The sequence below is a fragment of the Lissotriton vulgaris genome, chromosome 1_1 (genome assembly GCF_964263255.1).
Source record: "Lissotriton vulgaris chromosome 1_1, aLisVul1.2, whole genome shotgun sequence".
NCBI lineage: Eukaryota > Metazoa > Chordata > Amphibia > Caudata > Salamandridae > Lissotriton > Lissotriton vulgaris.
Window position 1 is genome coordinate 1,806,752,686 of NC_141685.1, and position 17,719 is coordinate 1,806,770,404.

At 48.8% G+C, this 17,719-nt stretch overlaps 1 protein-coding gene across 1 annotated transcript in view; it reads left to right on the plus strand.

The window, feature by feature from the left end:
• Positions 1-17,719, plus strand: part of UTP20 (UTP20 small subunit processome component) — a 1,022,377-nt gene that overhangs the window by 20,810 nt on the left and 983,848 nt on the right. The window contains exon 2 of the mRNA XM_086919130.1: positions 17,387-17,467. Coding sequence (XP_086775256.1) covers positions 17,387-17,467 — 81 coding nt within the window. The remainder of the gene's footprint in view (positions 1-17,386; positions 17,468-17,719) is intronic.

The following is a 17,719-nucleotide window of genomic DNA, read 5'->3' on the forward strand; positions in this document are numbered from 1 at the left end:
GATACCAGTGGCATCGCACATGTATTTTAAGACAGTTTTTCCGGGACTGTTAGCACCCTTTGAAACAGTTCTGGGCATCTTCCCGAATTTTGCCCATTCGGTCTTTGGCGGCCTACCCTTAATCTTGGGACTCGTGGCAGGAATTTTATTTTTGTTCCTTCTGCTCCGATATGGCAAGCCAATCCACAGACAAGACTCTAGCAACGATGGAAGAAACGATCCTAGCAATACGTTACCGAGACCGTATCACTAAGGTCCTCGGATTGGCCCGGCTAAGAGATCGAAGTACAACCTGGTTTCTTTCATTCAGACCAATCTGGCAGGATTGCATCTTACCTGTGCTTCGATGTTTGCTATGCGGAGAAGAATGCGTGTCTTACACTACCATCCGCAGTACCAAAGGATATCGATACTTTGCTAGGTCCGGTAAGGACTCGTGCATCGTGTTGTCCCCAGCGGCTATCTATTCTGATGACGGCATTCGTTGAGACTTCACCACTACGAGTAGGTTGCGGTTAGGTACGAGAGGAAAGCAGCACCATACAGGTACAACCTTCTGTGAGCATTGGTGATCCAAACATCGATGATGGCAATCACGCTCCAAACTGCACAGTCGCAGCATTTTCGAACTTGGTCGAACTTTCACCTGATGTTGTAGACCATTTTTTTGCAAGTCTGTCTGATATGATTATTCTCCCCAGTCAACGAGAATAATTCTTAAAAAACAATGATCACAGAGCGTTCCCTGAACTTTGAATTTGGCCTTCAGTTTTGATAAACAGAGCTACTGAAAACAATTGGAACTATTTTTTCCCCTGAAAGCGAAATTATTTTTTCCATTTCCAAAATATTTACTTTTTTGGCACATGGTACTCTCCGTAAAGTAGAACTATTCTTAGAGATCAGAGCTTCTATTTTTAGGATACTAGAGACAATATTTTACCTCAGCCTCTAGCACATACAGCATTTTGTATAAATATGTGATGGAATCGTCTCAACCTTTTCTATATTCAGAGCCATTTCATGTGTAATTTTCGCAAATCATTCAGCTAATATATATATGCATTTTAATGAATGATGACACTGCTTGAAAAGCGTACAGTACCAATACTCATTTTCGTGTATTTACCATATACCATTTCAAATGCGAAATATGTATTTTGGGGTGGGTTGGAAAAAACACATGCATTGTTACATGTTTATTATTGCTTAGTTTTTTTAATAATGATGGACATTAATCCGTGGAGTGGGTGTTGTATTTCTATCTAGGACCCTAATTCGATATTCCCGATTCATGCCCTTGTGCGGTTATAATCAATATTATCCTAACAAAGGCATAAGAATCATATCCATATTCAGTAATAGCCCATGCAGTCCAAAGCACAGCACGGCTACTCCAATCGACTCCTAGAAAGCACAGCGCGTTCTTTAAACAAACCAAGCCTCCAGCAGCCCGGGAAATTCCCCCCCTGCTTTTGTTTTGATTTGAACAAGAACTCCTGGAGTCCAGCAAGAACTGTTAGTTCTTAGTGACGTCTTATGTCCAACCTTACGTCAAACCTGGCACCTTTCAGGTATAAAATACCAACAGTTGCCTTAAGCAAACACACGGTGGTTTGGAGCAGAGCGGCTATCTACTTGCCCGAGAGCCCAGCTGATGCGAGTGCCCACGGAAGCCGCCCCACCCCTTTGACGCGCTGGAGAAGCTACTTTTTCTCACACAGAGAAAATCCAGCTCCGGTGTTCCCGAGTCACCCTTGCGGGTGGCTGGAAGATCGAGTCCTGAAGAAAGAGATACCAGACCTCCCACATTCTATTACTAAGGTACGGAGCTGACTAAACCCTTAAAGAGAATTCTTGATTCAGATCCTTGGCAAAAACAATCTTAACTAACTTAACTTAAACTGATACTTACTTACTCCTTCCCAAGTATTAGGCTTAGGTCAGGTACATCGGGGTAGGCGTAGTTAGAAGCACCAGTTGAGTACGTTAGTCAATGGTTTTATGTATGTATATATATTTTATCTATTTTAAAGTATCATATGGCTAAGAAACCATATCTATGCTTTTACAGTATTATTTCATAATACTACTTTTACTGTACGCACTTTACTTCATAATAAGTATTGCAATTGTGGCAATTCATTTCTCTTGCATGAGAAAGAAGACTGCTCAATAAAATAACACCTTTTTATTGAAAACGCCCGTCTCTCTATTTCTCTGCCCTCTGGTGAAACTAAGTATGCACGATTGACTGAGTGAAATAGCTGCCTATTGTTTTCACACAACTCTAGAGATACACTCTATTCTGAGGGAGCAAAGTTGTCATGTTTGTACGGTTGTCAGAAGCTAATCCCTTCTTGTCTAATCCGTAGAGTTAACTCTTTCCTGAACATTCGAGAAAGTTTCTAGTGACCTCTAAGCTAGCTGGCGAAACTAATTAAGTCTAATATAGTCAGTAGAGACCTAGTCGACCTCAGTCCTACGTCTACACTGCTGTTTATATTATTCCAATGCGCAGAGCCTATTGGGAATATAGGAACTGCACTACAGTCATGCATCCTGAAAGGGTGACCAATAGCACAGAAGTGTAGCAGGTGTGGGTTAAGCAAAGACAACAGTTTGCAAAGAGTGCAAAGTGTTGATGCCATTGGGACACAGAGCTGTACCGGATGTGAGCACCATCTTCACTGAAGGCAGAATGTCACACTAAAGCAGTTAGTGTTCTCTTCTACAAAACGTGCATGTACACAACATAGGGAATCTTGAACACAGAGAAATGTGAACTGCATGTTTAGGGTTATATGTGCACTTTAAAAGCGAGTGAATGAACAGCAGTATTGCCACAATACCTATACATTTACTTTACACCACTCAATTTTAACTTTATTTCGGCCTGTTTTAGACCATAAAAGTACATAAAATACAATATAACAAATTTCCATTCTGAATTAGTGATAGCATTCATTGTCAAGGTGTACTGGGCGGATAACAGCACGATTTACCAAAATTCGTCCTATATTACAATTAAAACAGAAAATTATAATACAATAACTATTCTAAAATGCTTAAATAGATAAAATCTAGGGTGGGAATTTATATATAAAATCTGAGACACCCACCACATGGCTAATAATTAACAATAAAAAAAATTGTCTAATTGACCCACATGATTAAATATTTGACAAAATTCATTGCTAAGTTACACAGTTGAAAGAGTTATTAAAAAAATAGCCTATGTCATCAATGCAGAAAGATAGAAAATATCACAATTTCAACCCCTTTTTTTGGCTTTAATGACCATCACACCGGTGAGAAATCTAGATACCTCACATCTGGTGGTTTTTTGTGTATCAGACTTCAATAGACGTTCTGCCTCTCTGCAGTGCCTTATTTCTAAGGGAATGCAGAGAGGTTTGATAGCCCATTTTGATTTCTTATCATTTGTTTGTAAAACACCATATCTATATTTCAGGTACAGTGATTTGGCAATTTGTGGGCATATCTCATCCATCAATGGTTCAAATTGGGGTATATCTTTAAGCAAGAGGAATGATGTAGTCAAGGGTCCTAAACTAGAGTCATGTTGCAGAATGCTGCTCAAATAATTCCAGAAGGCTAACTTAACAACCTTACTACATGCCATAATCAAATCGGAGGGTGCATCCCAATAGTGTGGTAATCCTATTTTCTTAAGCCGAATTATAACGTGGTAAAATCGAATATCACTCACTGGTGTCTCAAACCGCGGTTTCAGACACCAGTGAGTGATATTCGATTCCAAGACAAACGCGATAGATGCGAGAGGCCATTGGGCCAATCTAGATCAATCCAAGGATTGCTTTGATTGTCAAACCGTTCCTCTTCCCCTCTGTCTTGAGAAAGACCCGCCGTGACCACCTACAGGGGCACACCAGGGTCGAAACGTCGACGAATCAATAGGTTCAGAATCACCAGGATTCCCACAGTAACCAAAGGAATCCTTGGTTGAGATCAAACCATCATCTGACCAAGCCCCAATCCTACCTGTATATACATCTGTATAGATTTATTTCCCGCACTGTACATATTATCTTGTTCACTGAGCACCCATTCACAAAAAGTCACAAAATTGTTTATCACGGTCTTGCTATGTATTTATGAATTAATTTACAAATGAAGTCATTCAGTTTTGCAAAGAAGCTAACCTGTATTAATTTGTATAATACAAAGACTTTTGAACAGATAACTGCGTTCCTCCGTGTTTTGAGCAATTGATATCTCACGAAACACTATTCCTTTTATCAGAGAGCTGATTTGTGTTTACTTGCATCTATGAGCATTGTTCAAATAACTTGTCTTACCCAACAGAACCAATTTTTGTTGAACTGTTATATACCCAGGTTCTGAGGGACACCGGGTCACCCCTTTTTTTGTAAACTATGCCCCAGTGAGTCAAGTGTGGAGTCCAACTGGCTTATTACTTCTGACTCCTGATGTGCGGGGCCGGGTCTGTTATAGATGTTAAATAGGTATACCAGCCCGCCATCTTTACCCTTCAATTTGAGGCCCAGTATGTCTGGAGATGATGCATCCAGGGATGAGATAGTGATTTCTAAGGAGACCCGAATCCATATCACTAGCCCTCCCGACGGTCTTCCCCTAACTGAGGGTCTCGCCTCCACCCCAAATGTTTTAAAGCCAAATCTGTTGGGTACGTCTATGAGCCAGGTCTCCTGCAGAAGTATCACATCGCTAGCCTCTATATATTCATTCCATATTGGATCCAACATATTCCGCTTTAGACCTGCAATAGTCCAAGATACACCATACTGGTTAGGTAGACTTCCAAGGTTCCTAGGACACGAAAAATTCCGCCCCAAGTTCTCAATATTTGTAGTTTGGACGCTACTATCTATTGTATGCGATAAAACACCATCAATTTTTACATCTAATTGGTCACTCAGATCTTCTACTGTCGGCAGAGGTAATACTTTGCCTCTAGATTCACTGTGCCCATATGATTGAGGCTCCACCGCTATTCGTGAATCTGGTGCAGAACTTTCTTCTAAGTAGTCGTCTTCCCTATGCCCTATTTGTACTTCCGGCCCTGGGTAAAGAGACTCTATGAGTCAGTCCAATTCCTCAAGAGTTGATAAGGCTTCAAAACAGTTGGTCAGTGCTATCTTTGGGTCTGCATTGCCAATATGTCCGCTATCTGTCGGTCTAAAAAAATTGCCCAATGGTAAAACACTAATGCTGGTATTCCCCCAGGTCAGTCACCTCTTTGGTGGCCAAGATGGCCCTAATCATATGTGGCTGCCTAAAATTCACTACCACACAATCCCCGCTTATATTCTTCCGTGATTCTCCCACCTACCCTACCCTACGAACCATCAGAATGTCAGCTCCTCTCATTGAATTAAAATGCCTATACTTTGCTAACCAGTTCACCACCTTATTTTTCAAATGTGTCCAGTTCTCTTTCTGGCCCCTCCTAAGGACCGGAACACCTGCTACAATCAACGTATAAGGGCATGATGCAGGTGGCAGCTTTAAAACATCTTCACTGGGGATTAAGTCTGTACCTTTCGGGCTATATACCAGTGATTTTTCTACCTGACCCCCACGTCTATCACATGCTGGGTGCGAATGTGTTTTTCCTCCTGCTTCCTGATTTATCATGCTACTAGCTTCTGCCTCTGTCCTCATTGTTACTACCCTGTTGTCTATTTTTGGCTTATCATGTGAACTAGGTCCTTTCCTGTCGTGATCATGACATATAATTATCACTGGTTCCAATGGAATAGATCTGCTCACTGATTGTATACTGGGATTTGCTGGATCTCCCCCCCCCCCCCCTCCTCTTGGAATACAGGCACTAGACGAATAGCTACCCAAGCTCAGTCGTCCCATAAAATTTTCCAATAGATCCAACTTTACTTGAAGCAGTTTTAAGATCTTGCTAATATGGTCCACTAAATCAGATAGCATGCCATCCTTGGCAGAGTCTAAAGATCTCTTCATAATTATATCGAGGTCCCCTGGATAAAGGGAATGATTATGTTCGCTAAATGACTCTGTCTGAGTTGATACACTCTTTGTAAGAATTTTCGTGGGTTCCATATTAGATTTTAATTTCCCTCCTTGTGCCAAACCCACGGTTACCCTAGTCCTAGCCTTCCTAGGGGCTGAAGCTTTCTTTTTTACACCCTTAGCATCTGTTTTTTATTATTGCCAAATTCTGGTTCCTTCGTCTCGTACCCATTGGTGGACTAGTTATATCATCAACCCCTGTGGAATTGGACCGGTTAGAAGTATTAAATGCCAGTCCATCCACCGTCTCTGCATCTTGGGATACCAATGGGGAGATGTGAGGTGTACCAGAGAGCCTAGGTGAGCACCTTTTGTGTAAGCGCTGGTTCAAGGGACAATCTCCTTTCAGCAATTTGAATTTCGTGATTTAACAGAGATTCTGCCCTAATAATAAGTGCATCTAGGGTGGCAGCTGGCCCTTTGCGTTTACTCGTGGTGCCTCCCTTTCAGCCCAGGAAAAAATCAAAAATACAGTGGGAATGATAAACAAACCAACATAAATGTTTATAACGGTGGAAGTAAAATTCAAATTCTCTAGTGCACAAGGCTTAACAAAGTGTTAATAGCCCAGCTACCAGAGTCCAAATGCCAGATACGTGGCCCAGTCCAGTCTCTGCCAGGCTATGACGGGCGCGGACGGGCCCGCCCTTGGCCCGGGCACGCCCAAGCGCGTCCCGCGGGAGGCTCCTCATTGTTTTAAGCGCCTCCAGGTGCTTACTGTGACAGTTTGCTTCCGCGACCCCTAGGCACTCTGAGGAATGTGGTTCCCGGTCCCCTCAGGCGGCGGAAATGGCGGCAGTTCGGCGGGGCTCCACCAATCCTATGGCGGAGCTAAATCACCCCCAGCAGCAGTTGGAGGAACAGGCAGCAGGTAAGGGCAACAAGAAAATGATCGTCCTGCGCCGTGGTAGGCGCCTCGTTGTTTTAAGCGCCTCCAGGCGCTTACTGTGACAGCTTGCTTCCGCGACCCCTAGGCACTCTGGGGAATGTGGTTCCCGGTCCCCTCAGGCTTCGGAAATGGCGGCAGTTTGGTGGAGCTCCACCAATCCTATGGCGGAGCTAAATCACCCCCAGCAGCAGTTAGGAGGGACAGGCAGCAGGTAAGGGCAACAAGAAAATGATCGCCCCCACTCAAATAGCACCAGCATGTCAACTGCCTAAGATATGCACCAAACAGCATATGCAAAGCTCCTAAAAATAGTACATTTACCTAGAGGGTCTGGTCCTTGAATTTTTTTCTGCAGATGCTCTTTAAACTTGAGCTCAAAGAGTGAGCTTGTGATAGGAGTTTTCAGGGCTGCGCTACATAAAGTGTCAGGTCTCTGCATTCAGGAGTTCATGAGTATGTACTTGGATCCATGCTGAAGGAAAGTCCAGGTGCAGCTGTATGTCAAGCAATGCAATACATGGTCCTGGGCTTCTCTTGTAGGGACACAGATCCCTAATCAGTGCTGCAGCTTGCCATTTCTCGAGTCCAACTAAAGGGGGCTGCCAGTGTCAAGTTCCTTACTTTTTTGTCAGCACAGGCCAGTGGGCACTTCATCCTCCCTCTTACTGCATGCAGCATCAAACTTGTTAAATTGATTTTTTTTTTTAAAGTAATTTTTATTGTAGTCCTACATAGATCAGGCCAAAGCACATACATATATCGCAGTAATCAGGGAGCCGTTGCGTATCATTTCTTGCCCCGTCATACACAGCCTGTAAGCCCACAACCTGGGGGTTGGGCGGCAATAAGTTCTCAGCCTCTCCATGCCAGATGCTAGTGTTGCAGGAGTACCGTGCCGCAGAAGTGTGTGCATGACTACTTTTATCCCTCACCTAGCTGGTGCAAATAACCCCGTCCCCTCCCCCCTCAAACTAGAGAACTCCCCTGCCCCCCCCTCCCCCCCACCACCTGCCCGAAGGCCTCCAGCAATGTCCGTTCCTGCCCATCAAGGGCATGTTCCTTGGTCTCCAATAGCCCATGATTATCTGTCGGTTGTTCAGCTTATCCTACCTTCCCTGCCCGCGCCGGGGGTCTCTTCCTCCTCGTCCTCCCCACTATCTCTGAGGGCCTGTACCATCATCTCCCGCGCTGTTGCTGCCTCAGTCGCCCCCGGGTTAGGAGTCCTGCTCGCTAGCTGGTACCTGTGTGTGCTGTCGAAGGTCGCCCATTTAAAGAATTCGTTGAGCCACCGTCTAGGGGTCGGGCCCGCCCTCGCCTTCCAGTGTCTGGTTATCTCCCGCTTAGCCACTATCAACCCCATATCAATGAATTTGCTCGTGAGTTTGTTTTTGGGGGTGTGAGGGAACCAGTGCAGTATACACTCCGCCGGGCCGAAATCTACGGTTCTGTCAGTCACCTCGTTCAGAGTCTCCCCTATAGCCTGCCAATAGTCCCGAAGGGCCGGGCAGGCCCATAGCATGTGCACCAGTTCAGCCCCCTCCTCCAGACAGCGAGGGCATGTCGCCTCCACCGCTCCAAAGTACCTCTTAATCCTCCCCGGGGTCATATATGCCCTATGTAGTATATAGTAGTGGATAATCTGAAACCTAGCGTTTCTCGTACTATTGCGGGCCCGACGCACGAGCTGTGCCCACGTCATGTCAGGGATATCTTTACCTAGGTCAGCTTCCCACTTGGCCTTCAACGACGCAAGGGGTGGGAGATTTTCACGCACCATCCTATTGTAAACGATTTAGAAAAGGGGGTGGGGGGGTGGTAATGAACAGAGTGTCTGAGTTAAGCAGACCACTCTTACCCAGTCCAAAGATCAGGGCTTGATCCATCACCGTTATTTATCTCACCGCCCCATCCCAGCTCAGAACCTGGCTATATGCAAATCAGTCTGTCCCTGGCCCAGTGCATCATGGGAACAGGGCAGACTAAACTACCAAGCCAATTCTTCACCAGAAAGGAGACAAGCTACCGGGGACCGGTTTCTGCCATTTCAGCCTTCTTCGGCCCGGCTTGCTTGAATCCTGATGGAGCAGTGAGAAAGGGACTCATGTCTGAGTATACCCTGCCACACCTATAGTGGCCAAAAACGATTTAGAAAAGGGGGTGGTGATGAACAGAGTGTCTGAGTTAAGCAGACCACTCTTACCCAGTCCAAAGATCAGGGCTTGATCCATCACCGTTATTTATCTCACTGCCCCATCCCAGCTCAGAACCTGGCTATATGCAAATCAGTCTGTCCCTGGCCCAGTGCATCATGGGAACAGGGCAGACTAAACTACCAAGCCAATTCTTCACCAGAAAGGAGACAAGCTACCGGGGACCGGTTTCTGGCATTTCAGCCTTCTTCGGCCCGGCTTGCTTGAATCCTGATGGAGCAGTGAGAAAGGGACTCATGTCTGAGTATACCCTGCCACACTTATAGTGGCCAAAAACGATTTAGAAAAGGGGGTGGTGATGAACAGAGTGTCTGAGTTAAGCAGACCACTCTTACCCAGTCCAAAGATCAGGGCTTGATCCATCACCGTTATTTATCTCACTGCCCCATCCCAGCTCAGAACCTGGCTATATGCAAATCAGTCTGTCCCTGGCCCAGTGCATCATGGGAACAGGGCAGACTAAACTACCAAGCCAATTCTTCACCAGAAAGGAGACAAGCTACCGGGGACCGGTTTCTGGCATTTCAGCCTTCTTCGGCCCGGCTTGCTTGAATCCTGATGGAGCAGTGAGAAAGGGACTCATGTCTGAGTATACCCTGCCACACCTATAGTGGCCAAAAACGATTTAGAAAAGGGGGTGGTGATGAACAGAGTGTCTGAGTTAAGCAGACCACTCTTACCCAGTCCAAAGATCAGGGCTTGATCCATCACCGTTATTTATCTCACTGCCCCATCCCAGCTCAGAACCTGGCTATATGCAAATCAGTCTGTCCCTGGCCCAGTGCAACATGGGAACAGGGCAGACTAAACTACCAAGCCAATTCTTCACCAGATCACCTATTGTAAAGGCACGTCACTGCCTTGATTGTACCCGCTGCCATCATAGTGTATTGGCATGCCGCAGCCGTCTCGGGTTCCGCCAGCCCTGTTCCCCAGTGTGTCTGGATTGCTCCACTCACCGCCGCGTGGAGAAGATATCACCCCCCTCGGAAGGTCGAAGCGTTCCAGCAGTTCTTGGAACTGGAGTAGCGTTCCATTTTCGTAAAGGTCTCCGACAACTTGCACGCCCGCGTCTTCCCATCGCTGTAGGTGCGACCAGTCGCCTCCATGCGGCAACGCCGTCCGCATGCCCAGCGGGATCTCGGGGGCGTACGGGCGTCGAATTCCCGCCCGCTTCTGCGCTCGGTTCCAGCACTGACGATACGTGCGTTGTTCTAGCGACAAGTCTCGACCGTCAATCCGCTGTTGTAGGGTGATATAGGCCAAAATGTGGCGGGGCGTGCCCTTCAGCCTTCCGTCTTCCGGGCCCCTGTATACTCGCGTTACCTCCTGCGTGAAGACCTGTAGTTGGGCAGCTAGATAGTAAAGCTCGTAGTCCGGCACCGCGAGTCCCCCCTCGTCTTTCGGGCGGTAAGCGTTGCCAGCGCCACCCTGCATCGTCCAGCTCCCCAAAGAAACGCTGTTATCTGGGACCTGAGCTGCCGGAATAAGGAGCTAGGTATCCATACTGGGAGCGTGCGGAAGTAGTACAACAGTCGCGGTAAGGTATTTAATGCAGGTGGGTTCCCAGGCTATCGACGGCCGGTGGTGCGGCCGAGCAGTGCCCTCTCGCAGCGGAAACAGGCTCGTCTTGGTCCAGTTAACCTCCAACCCCGATAGTGCTCCAAACCGCTCTAGCAGTGCTTCTGCACCCTCTAACTCCGCGACCTCGTTGTTCAGGAAGAGCAGCAAGTCGTCGGCGTACAGTGAGATGAACTGCTGCCCATCCCTGGCTCGCACCCCAGCGAAGTGCCGTCCCGTTCGGGCTTCAGCCGCTAGGTGCTCAATTGCTAGCGCAAACAAAAGTGGGGACAGGGAGCAACCCTGTCGGGTGCCCCTTTCCACTGGATATCGGTGGGATACCGTTGTCCCGATTCTCACTCTTGCCACTGCCTCCGCGTAAAGAACCCGCGTCCACTGAATGTAGCCGGCACCTAGACCGAAACGTTCCATAACCGTGTATAGATAGTCCCACTCTAGACTGTCAAATGCTTTTTCGATGTCGACAGAAAGGACCAGCGCCGTCCCGTCCTCCACACCCAGACCATCCATGAGGCGGAGAAGTCGCCTAATGTTAATCGTGGTGTTGCGGGCCGGTATGAACCCGTTCTGGTCTTCGTGTATCAGTCCCGACATGTGTGGCAAGAGCCTCGCCGCCAGAATGGGGCTCAAGATTTTATAGTCGGTGGTGAGCATAGAGAGCGGCCGGTAAGACGCGGGGCTGCTGCCTTCCCTGCCCGGTTTCAGGAGCGGCACCACTATTGCTTCACGCATAGACTGAGGTAGGCGGCCAGCTTTCCTGGCCTCCTTGTAAACTATTTGGAGCCGCGGCGCTAAAATATCCAAATACTTACTATAGAATTCGATGGGCAGCCCGTCTATCCCCGGCGACTTATTGCAAGCCATTTTCTTCACTGCCCTCCTAATCTCACCCAGTTCAATGTCCGACCCCAGCTCCTTCGCCTGCTCCTCCTCCAGCTGCGGCAGGGTTAAGCCGTCCAAAAAGGCCTCAGCCGCTCCCCCCCCCCCCCCCCCCCGGTCACCTGGGGCACTTTTATATAGGCCCTCATAATACTTCTGGAAACCATCTACTATGTCTGATTGAGTGTAACGCATGAGGCCAGCCTCATCCTGTTTATGTAGTATGGGAGAGCAGCGTTTAGTGGGGTTCGAGAGCCATGCTAGTAGGGTGCCTGATTTATCTCCTTCTACGTGGGATCGCAGCATGAACCGTCTATAGTCAAAAGCGCGAAGCCTCTCCACCTCGGCCGCCACCGCCTCCCTAGCCGAGCCGACCGCCTCCTGGAGATCCGGACGGCCAGGCTGCCTCCTCTCTGCCTCCCTAAGTCTGGCATCTGCCCTATCCAGATCGCCCAACAACACCTTCCTCGTGCCTACGTACTTCGTGATACAGAGGCCCCTCATCACTACTTTAAAGGCATCCCATTCCGTAGCTCTAGAGGCCGCCGACCCCTCATTCTCCGCGAAGTACTGGGACATCCCCTCCTCCAGGGCCGCACCAAGTAGGGGGTCCTCCAGAGTTTCTGGTCTAAGTTTCCAGGTCGGCACCCTGGGCGCCTCAGCCACCCAGGCCAGCCGAACCAAGAGTGGGTTGTGGTCCAAGATCGTTCTCGATAGGTACTCCGACCCAGTAACGGCCGGCAATACACTCCGAGAACACAGCACCGCATCCAATTGGACATGCAGGTCGTGGAGCCCAGAGAAAAAGGAGAAATCCCGGTCAGTCGGGTGCTGCGCCCTCCACACGTCCGTCAGTTCCCAACTCTCCTGCCACTCCCGTCTACCCCTAGTCAGTCGGTGTACCGGGGAGTCCTTCAGTGGGGGGTGGGATCGATCCAGGGTAGCGTCCGCTATGGAGTTAAAGTCCCCCCCCCCCCAGTAGGATCGGGCCCGCTAGGGAGTGTGCCAGTGTCCCCGATAGTTCCGCAAAGAAAGCCAGTTGGTCGATGTTCGGGGCATATATACTAGCCAGCACAATGTCTCTGCCCCTAAGCTTCCCCTCCACCACTACATACCTCCTCTCCTGGTCTATCAGCTGGCGTGTGAGTTGGAATGGTGTGCCTGCCCTGATCCAAATCAATACTCCCCTGCATAGGCTGAATACCAGGTGTGAAAGAGCTGGCCTCTCCACCTCCTCTGCAGCGCTGCTTCGTGAGATGCGTTTCCTGTAATAGTGCAATATGCACCCCCCTCCGCAATAAAAAGGCATGCACTTTGTGTCTGCGCTGCATAGTGTGTAGCCCCCTCACGTTCCAGGTTATGCAGTTCAAAACGTTCACATTAGCCATTGTCCCATTGGTCAGACCGATGTCTTCCCTCCAGTGCCAGCCCCTCGTCGGTGGTGGTTTCTCCCCCCCCCCCCCCCCCCAAACAAACCAAACCTCCCAACTGCCCACCCCCCAGCTTACCCAGGGTCAATGGTGGTAAAGAGATCAAACAAACCCCAACTGTGTCACCCCCCTCCCCCCCAGAACAGGCCCCAATAGCAAGATATCAGCTCCCATCCAAACTCCCGCACCTGATTGACCCAGGTTGCTGCTACACGGCCGTAGCCGTGGGTGCCTTAAGGGCCTATGGAGTGCGGCCTTGGCCAGAAGGGAGCTACGCCGCCCGCCCCTTCCCCAATCCCCCATGAATGGATCTGGCTGTGAGCCCAGTGACCTTCCCCAGCCCTCATGTCTGCCAGGTCATGAGCCCCCGTCCAGTGCCCCAATCGTTACCCCTCGCCTGCAGTGTGCAAATCAGACATTCAGGATCTCCTCCGACGTCTGTGGCATCACCAATGGGCCCTTGGCATGATGGATTCCAGATAGGTCCGATTCCGACCCTGAGGCCGAAACATCCGTGTCCGTGCCTTGTTTGGAGCCGGGGCCCCCAGCCGGCGCCAGCTTCTCCACCTCCAGCAACGCGGCCTTCCGTTCAGCTTCAGTTTGGGAGGCCGTCGGCTTGCGCGACCCCGGCTTCCGTTTCCGCAGCCTCTTAGATTTCCGTAGGCCTGCTGACCAGCGCTCCCGTTCATTTTCCCTTTCCTCTTGGACCTTGGCTCCATCCGTCCCTGCTTTGTATGTTTCCCACCAGTCCCAAGCGTCCGCTGCCGCACTGAAGAAGAGCGTCTTGTCATCCACCACTATCCGGAGCCTGGCCGGGAAGAGCAAGGAGTAGGATATGCCCTCGGTGCGCAATTCCCTTTTAATCGTCAGGAAGGAGGCGCGTTGCTTTTGCGTTTCAAAGGTGAAATCAGGAAAGGGCGTGACCTTACTGTTCGCAATCTGAAATGGGCCAGCGTCCCAGGCTTTTTGCAAGAGCAGGTCTCTGTCCTTGTAATGTAGTAGCTTGGCTATGATCGGTCTGGGCGGCAGCCCCGGCTTAGGAGGTCCAGACGGGACCCTATGTGCTCGCTCCAATGTGAAGAATGGCGACAGCCCCTCCGGTGCTACCACTGTCCTCAGCCAATTATCAAGATATCCTTCTCCCCCTCAGTCTCCGGCACGCCTACTATCCGGACATTGCTGCGCCGGCTCCTATTTTCCGCATCTTCTGCTCGCCTCTTCAGGGCTTGAATGCGGTCTAGGGCATCCGTGAGTTTGCTCTCCAACACTTTCTGAGCGGGCGCCAGGTCCTTTAGCGTGGTCTCATTGTCCTTGACCCTGTTCTTCAGCTTGTCGTGGTCCGCCCGGAGCAGGCCCAGCCCCGACGCTACCTGTGCAATGTCGTTGTGTAGCGTGTCACGCGTGGCCGTTATGGCCTCCAAGATGCGATCCTGCAGCCGCTGCAGGTCCGTGGGCTCAGCAGGGTCGACCTCCGCTGCATCAGAGGTCGCCGCCCCCTCCACCTTGCCTCTCGGCTTCCCCATTGTATTCAGGGCCCTGCCTCAGGCGTCTCTTCAGTGCCCGGTGCCCCTCCTGGGCTTCCGCTGTCCCACAGGCCCTCAATCGGTGGTGCAGTCCTGTTGCGCGGCTGCCGCTGCCCCTCCCATGCTCGTTGCTGTGGCCTCTGGGGGGGATATTGGGAGTCTCGACCGGCCCTCTCCGTCACGTGCCTTCGGGGGCCGCTCTCTGCTCACCCCTCTCCGCTATGCTCTCAATGCGTGCCTCTACGCCCCAGGGAGCCGCCACCAGGCAAATTCGGGGCCCGTCCGCAGCTCTCTGGCAGGCCGCCGCCGCCTCCCGCGGCCTCCTTGGGCTTGACCGCCCGGTCCCCCGAGCGGCTCTTATCCCCTTCGGTGGGTCGCTGCCCGCGGGGGGGGTGGGGGCGTCTGCCCCTCCTGCTCGATTTCCTCCCTCACCCGGCCTGCTGCGCGGTCCCCTCCTCTCACCTCCTTTCTCGCCGGGGTCTCAGGACAGATTCCGGTGCTCCTGGCTCGGTTTGCGTCCCCTTTCTCCCGCTAACAGAGGCGCATCCGGGCGACCGTCTTCTCCAGTGCGGCCGCCTGCGTCACATCAATGGCCGGCTCCTCCCGCTAAGGCAGCGGCAGCCACCAGGTTCGCCGGTCCCTCCGGTCGCGGGGATGTCTATCGCCAGATGCCTCGTGGCGGCGGCCGTGCCTGATCGCAGAGCCGCGTTGCAGTGGGCGGCCAGTACAGTCTCAGCGCCCTCAGCTTCTCATCGCGGCCGCCATCTTGAGCGCCTCCTTCCTCCGGCTCCGGCCGCTCCGGTGTTCGGCGGCTGCACTCGGTGAAACAGCCCTCGCAGCGGCTCCCTTCACGCCCGCAAGTCACCGCGATGTGCCCCTTCAGCGCCGGGGCTCACGTGGGCTCTCTGCCGTCTTTATCAGGATGAATGAGGGGAAGAGGCACGGAGCTCTGGGCTCCCGCCGCCATCACCCTCGGCGTCCAAGCCCTCAAACTTGTTAAATTGATAGTCAAAGAATGTGATATCTATCCCTACAGCAAATCAGTTCTGTCATACTTGGAGTGGTTTAGCCATGAGTGTCATTTTTTAAATAGAAGGCTCTGTTTCCTCCAGACCAGTTTTGTTCCACAGAAAACCCAACACAGAATATGCCCAATGCAAAGAAAATGGAGCACATGCTCTACCATACAAGCTCTAAGGAAGAACCTTGTAAGGCAAGAGATGAATAAGAAATTCTGAGAATGGATGAATAGATGATTTGGGTAAAGAATCTCAGAACCTCATAACTATTACAGTGATTCAGCACATGCTCAATCACAGTGTACACTGACATGTGCAATGCAAGTTCAGTAATGAGAGAGTGTTAAACTACACCCATCATAGGTGATGGCTAATAAGCCATGGGCATACTAAGTGCTCCGTGCTTTGGTATGATCTTGGTAGCGGAGACTAGATGAAGATAGTAACTGGTTGGCGATGTATACATGCTTCTCCCCAATCCCTAAGCTTGAGATGATACTACTTTAATGATTTGCTTCATACCTTAATGTTACAGCAAGATATTTTTCAAAGAATATTCCCCAATTTCATGCAGAACAGCATGATGTGCAGGTGATAGCGATAAGTTATTAGACCGAAAGAATCAAATGAAGTATGTATTGTAAATCAGTCAGCTAACAACATAAACTTATTATAAATGCTAACCCTTCTGCTGTGATTTCAATAGATTTTCATATGTAAATAAACAGTAATTTCAGTTTTATGCACTCTATGACACTAACACCTTATGATACTAACAGCTTAAAATCAAACACTCCAAATTTTCAAGATGCCCATGTTTGAAGAAGGTTTAATGTAGTAGACTTGAGACAGAGTACCTCGTATTCTCTTTTAGTGCTTACTTACTTAAAACATAAAGAACCATCCACTCCTTAAATGGATATATTTCCTCTCTAGACATAAGTGTCTAGAGATTAAATACTGGGGAGGAATGGGAGTGGTATATTTAATATGCCTGTCAACAATATTGTTAAAATAATGTTTCCAATTCATCCCAGAATGTATTCCTCATTGAAGTGCATTATGTTCATCCTTGGTATTTTTTTCGTTACGTATCAATTAAGTTAACTCAGTGCCATTAAATAATTTTATTGTTTGTTGATCATTTAAATATAAAACTTTAACAATAAATATAAAGTATTGTAATGAGAATAAATCAGTTGAGACAACGTGTATTGAATGCCGACAAGGCAATGCAGATGGTCACAAATGGGTAACAATGTAGGTATCTGATGATTAAGTGATGTAGTACTGGATACACTGCATGCATTCTTAAGTTGTATCCTTATTCGGGCCCTCCATCTCTCCCCCCCTCACCACTTGTACGTATCTTCTGTGCATTTTGACTTTCAGTCTTATACATGTATAACTCTTTGTGATGTATTTTCTTGCCTTTAAAGTATGTTCGCTGACCTGGAAGCGTGGTTTGGTATATATAATGTTCACCTTATGGAAGACAAAATGTGTCTTTAGACACTTGCATCATGTGCTATTAAAATCTGGAAAACTATGCTCTTCTATGATCCACTGTAGGTTTACATCGACTAGAGTAATGTTGGCTTGCCAAAACACCTGAGTGTAGTGTGTTCTGAGGGAGTAGTTGAGCATCAAACGGGATGGACTGGCCTTTGCAGCCACCCTTGTTATATGAAGACAGTTATGCATTTCCAGCAATTAATTATGGCAATAATCTTGAAAAGTCTTTGCAACAGGAGTTTAATAAATTCATTTTATTTTCCAGTTTCTCACATTCTCTGAACGACTTGCAAATGTTAACATAGATATCATCCATCGGATCGACAGAATTGGAAGCAATTCCGAGGTGAGTTGCATGCAGACTTTACATAATTACTTTATCTCAAGGAGCTTCTAAAAATGTAAACTTGCTACTTTTTGTTGCTGTACCACATAATGTTTATATCATATGGTATCATAATTAAGGCTCCCTGTGTCCTGTTTTTTACAGATAAATACAGACAGAAAACCATTTATTTTCCTGACGGAAATTGGGTTGTTTTTAAGTGATACTAAATGCTATCATGACTGCTGGGCCAATAGCTGGGCTGATTGACAG